The following is a 5,131-nucleotide window of genomic DNA, read 5'->3' as shown; positions in this document are numbered from 1 at the left end:
AACTTTTCTTATTATTATCAATGTTGAAAGCAGTTGTGCTGCTTAATATTTTTTTTTTTTCAGTATTTCCTGATGAACAGGAAGTTCAAAAGAAATACAGAGTTCTGGCATGAAACTCTAGATGGCGCAGTCTGATAGGTTTAACTCAATCTGACCTATTGACATCATCACATGGCACAGCTGATTGGTTCTCTCCTGTATCGGTAGCCAATGAGCTCGCTGCTAAATTATTATGCATTAAAATATATGACTAGTGCTTGCAGCAGCAGTTTGCAGCATGCTTCAGAAACCCTCCACCTTCCCCAGCTCCACGATGGCGCAGTCTGATAGGTTTAACTCAATCTGACCTATTGACATCATCACATGGCACAGCTGATTGGTTCTCTCCTGTATCGGTAGCCAATGAGCTCGCTGCTCAACATTAAAATATATGACTAGTGCTTGCAGTAGCAGTTTGCAGCATGCTTCAGAAACCCTCCACCTTCCCCAGCTCCACCTGTATAGATCTGCTATGAGGTGATTTATGTATGCTATATGGGGGTATGCTATCATGTATGTTATATTTTGCAGCAGCATGTTGTGGAGTATTGGCAGTAGCAAGTATCGGTACTTGATCTGCAGCAGCAGCAGCAGCGTAACAGATCTATTCCGCCAAAACCAAATACATTAACATTGTCATGTACATTACCATGCCAATCCCTCCGAGAGCAGTCATGACAGAACAGCATTTATTTGAAATAGAAATCTTTTGTAACATTATAAATGTCTTTACTGTCACTTTTGATGAATTTAACGCATCCTTGCTGAATAAACTTTTTTTTGCAAACTTGCATAAACATGAAAACAAAATAGAAAGAGCTAAGAAGACAAGGGAGAAAAGCCTTACACTAAAGACATGTTAAATGATCATCTTGTTGCTAGGTCAACTGTTTTCCAGGCTGTAACAGACTATTATTCTTAGCGGATGCTTTAAGCCTTAGGTTTTATTTTGTGATAATGGCTGTCACGTAAATGCTGAATGAATGTTCACCTGAATACGGAGCCACATCTGTTTGTTGGCCATCTCCATCCTCCTGAAGTTGTTCTCCACATCTCGGGTTCTCTGGATGTCCTTCTGCATGCGTTTAATATACTCCACAGAGGCCCTTAGAATAGTGCCTTTATTCCAGCGCACATCCCTGAACACAAGATGTTCCAGATGGTGAAGTGTTTATCAATGAATGTCTCTAAACAGAACTGTCCTGCAAAAGTCACATCTGGCCAGAATTAAATGAAATAATTTACAACAAAAACTTACAGGTCATTGGCTTTGGGGATCATGGTGCCCAGCTCCTTAATTCGATCATTGATGTTAAACCTTCTCCTCTTTTCAACTAAAGAATAAAAAAAGAGGTTGTTAGTATGGTTATACTAACGATTAGTAGTATTAGTGGACTTTCAATTCTGCCGCATGATTGCTTCCTTTTTGTCTGACCTTGACCATTATGCTTTTTTAAAATTTGTTTTCTGACTCAATCTTTCAATAATGATGGGAAATGAGGTAGCCCGTACTGTCTCTGCGTGTAAATTGTTTATGATGATCAGGATATGGCACTATATACCATCTTAACCCAAAGTATTTGGGAACAGGCCAAGCTTAGCAAAGCTTTGCAGAATTACTGTCTTATTGTACAACTCCAATACTTGTGAAATGTCACAGGCAATTACATTTTAATGCTACGGCAGCAGGATCTGTCCGAGTTAACGATAGACCAAAGTGTAGTGCACTGTCAGCTAAATTTGCCCGGAGGTGGTGGTGACAGGGGGTGTCAATGGCAGGGCACTAGCAGAGCAAGTGTACTTTAAACTGTGAACGGTTATAAACTGAAAGAAATGAGGGGGGAAAGCGCATACTCACTCAGGTTATGGTTGTCTTTCTTCTGCCTCTCTTTAGCCACTGCACGAGCTTCAGCATCTTGCCAAAAACAGAAGGCAGTACTGTCAATCAACTAATATGATCAACATGTTTTGCAATACATGCAAATGCTAAATTTCAGATTTTTGTAATAGTGGCAATCAGGGACATTTCCTTGGAACGGTGAAACTTTGCTTACATTTTATCCAGCAGAGTTCTGTAATAATGTTTCTCTCATGTCTTACAATTGTAAAGCAATGTTGTTTACAGTAGGCTCTGCTCAATTTACTGTTGTTTTTATTAGGTTAGTATGTCAACACATTATAATAAAACTGTGCATACGGTTTCTCTAGATATAAACCATAAAAACAACACTGACATTTTTAAGTATGATCTAACTTTCTCAGCAATTTTCCTTGTGACACTGATGTCAGGTTTGCTTCTCATAATTCATGTCAGTCATATCACTTAAAATACAAACACTGTTAATGGGTATACATTAGCAAGTAAACATTTAGATACTCTAAATGTGTTTTTCATGTTATATACCATTAATAAATATAAGATGCATTTAAATAGTGTTTGTATGTGCAGCAGTACTCCGGTTTGTATGACTCTACCTGACAGCTCTCTCTTGATGGCCAGGTTGGCAGGGCAGGAGTTGCTGGTCATGGCGATACCTGAACCGGACATACCTGGCCCCATGTACACATCCAAATGGCTGCTGGACAGTGGAAGCTATAGTGCACAAAAGATATATACGCGAGTCTTGGTGAGTTGGAAGACATCAACAGCATTTAATGTTACATAGACAAAATTTCCTTGGCATTACATAACAACATCATGAGCACAGTGAATTTTCCACTATTCAGACCAACAAATTACTCTGTATTAGAAGACTACTGCTGCATGTCCTTACTGCAATCTAAACTGCTTTCATTGCTGGACAAGATACAACTAGTTTGTCTTGCAAATGGCATTTTTATGAAGCTATATTCAGTGTAACCCTGGTAAATTATCACAATCACTAGATACCCAATAAACACTGAGCTTATCTCTAAAGCAAAGCCATAAACGCTAGAGATACCGGAGATAAAACACAAAAAATATCACACTCGGCTATTGCTTCTGGGTGAGAGAAATGATTGACTATGTTCTTTCTTATCTAAGTCTTTATGGTTTTATACCAGTTGTATCTTTTATTCCATCTTAGTGTCTTAGTATAATTGTAAGCAAGCTGGCTCTGAGCTCCTAATGAGTCGTGGCAGCTCAGATACCTTATCACAGAGGCTACTGTGAAGCACGAATCCAAACAAACACAAATCAACAGTAAAAAGTCTGAGAGGGAAGCCTGTTATGCAAAGTGAAGTCGTTATTTCTGGTCAAACGCATGTCTGTCATCACCGTACACCTTGTGTTTTTCAAAACTTCAGTGAAGCAGGCCGTACTGACACATTGAGAAAACAGAAACGGCTCTTTAAGCATTTCAAATGTGATAAACAAAGAGGAAAGTGTATAAGAGAGGGTGTGAGGGTGTGAGGGTGTGAACACCGCTTCCCGACAAACAATGGCGATGATTCAAAATACGTGTATGCACAATGCAAAGTGTCTGACGCCCTATTGGTTTTGGGAATTCCATCGCTAGAGGCTTTAATCACTGATCAAAGAAACAGTGATCAAAGGAGTGACATGGTCAACAGGGTCAGAGGCGGCCTTAGCAGCCTCATTAGGAGTCTGAACCCCCATGTCTCTTCTGACCTTTAAAATCCCTAATGTCCCTCTGAAAAAATATAGTTTGCACATTAAATATTGAGCAAAGTGGCCGATGTCTCTTATATACATAGAATCTGAGATTATTCGTTACCATTTGCATTTTTTAATGGCCGTATTACAAATCTACACGGATTAGGGATTTCATTGTTCCGTGGATAAGCTTAATAAGGCCATTTATCAATGAAAACCTTTGCATACAGAAAAGTTGGTAGGGAAAAATTGCAACATACATGACTAATTCAGGTAAATATGTTTCTGGCAAAACAACAGCAGCATTTACTTATGCATGATGATTCCTATATGCAGGAGACCAAATCAGAGAGTCTGGAACCAAAGATCAATCATTACAATGGAAAACGATCCCCAAGAACGCTGATCAATCGGATGCACCCACTCCATACTGTAAAATCAATACTATTAAAAAAGGCAATATAATTGAACTATAACAACAACAACAAGGACCTATGCTATCTAATAAATGAAAACTCTATCATCAATTACTTGTCTTCCTTTTGTGGAACACATAATTTGAAGACAACAGACATACTTTTTTTCTATACAATGAAAATCAGTGGGTTCCAAAACAACTTTGAACCCCGCTGACTTCCATTGTGTGGACAGGCTTGGAATGCCATTTGGGTGAGTAAATGATGACAGAATTTTCATTTATGAGTGAACTATGCCTTTAACAGTTGAAACAGTTGTACTCAGTTGCTCTCCTGCAGGTCCACATAAACAACAGCCATAAACAACGAGCAATGCATGCTACAAGCCTAAGGCTAAATGTGTGTGGCAAGGTTACCGGTGTCCTTAAAGTGCCCAAGGCATGTGCTCTTTCTTTCTAGTCGCTCTAGTTTCCAGGAATATAACGCACAGAGTGCAAGACTAAACAACCCCCCTCCCACCTCACTTCCTACCCAATATCAGTCTGAAAGAAGGAGAGTGATGGGCCTTACCAGCTGAATCTTCTCTCCATCGATAACCTCTACGATGGCATAAGTTTTATTTGTGTCTTTCATATTGGCCTCTGAATCTCTCATAGCTGCACACCCTTGCCGTTCACCCTCGACCTCCCCGGAGAGACTAACCTGAGCTGCACCAGGACCTTCTCTCTTCTACTTTCCCTTAACAACTAAACACTGAACTTTCCCCTATCTGGACTTTCAGCCTCCCCTCTCCAGCCTTCTCTCTCTCCCAAACCTCCCCCCTGCTTCCCCACCTTCACGAAATGCCTCGTAAACAAGTTGAACTCTAACTGAGAGCGGCTTAATTGTTAATGTCGGGCAGTTACTTTAAATACAAAGCACAGTGCTCCCACTTTCCTGATTCCCAAGTCTTTCCTTGAGTGAATCAGGCCACAATTTTAAGTCAATTAAAATTTACTTAAAATTGACTTCAGTATGTCCCCCCCCCCCCCCGTTATGTTTGGCCTCGAAATTCAGCCCCCCACGATATTACTGCGTT

The 5,131-nt window shown here is 40.0% G+C and overlaps 1 protein-coding gene across 2 annotated transcripts in view; it reads right to left on the bottom strand.

The window, feature by feature from the left end:
• Window positions 1–5,131, bottom strand: part of LOC107590144 (transcription factor EB-like) — a 24,064-nt gene that overhangs the window by 2,346 nt on the left and 16,587 nt on the right. The window contains exons 7-10 of one of the 2 annotated variants that reach the window (XM_016278749.1): window positions 2,515–2,632; window positions 1,898–1,954; window positions 1,298–1,373; window positions 1,031–1,178 (exon numbers count right to left, since the gene is read on the bottom strand). In XM_016278749.1, coding sequence (XP_016134235.1) covers window positions 1,031–1,178; window positions 1,298–1,373; window positions 1,898–1,954; window positions 2,515–2,632 — 399 coding nt within the window. The remainder of the gene's footprint in view (window positions 1–1,030; window positions 1,179–1,297; window positions 1,374–1,897; window positions 1,955–2,514; window positions 2,633–5,131) is intronic. The other variant, XM_016278750.1, reaches the window with a different exon arrangement.

The sequence above is a fragment of the Sinocyclocheilus grahami genome, unplaced genomic scaffold (assembly GCF_001515645.1).
Source record: "Sinocyclocheilus grahami isolate Dianchi unplaced genomic scaffold, SAMN03320097.WGS_v1.1 scaffold125.1, whole genome shotgun sequence".
NCBI lineage: Eukaryota > Metazoa > Chordata > Actinopteri > Cypriniformes > Cyprinidae > Sinocyclocheilus > Sinocyclocheilus grahami.
Note: the sequence above shows the minus strand (reverse complement) of the source record. Positions and strands in the feature narration are given on the sequence as shown.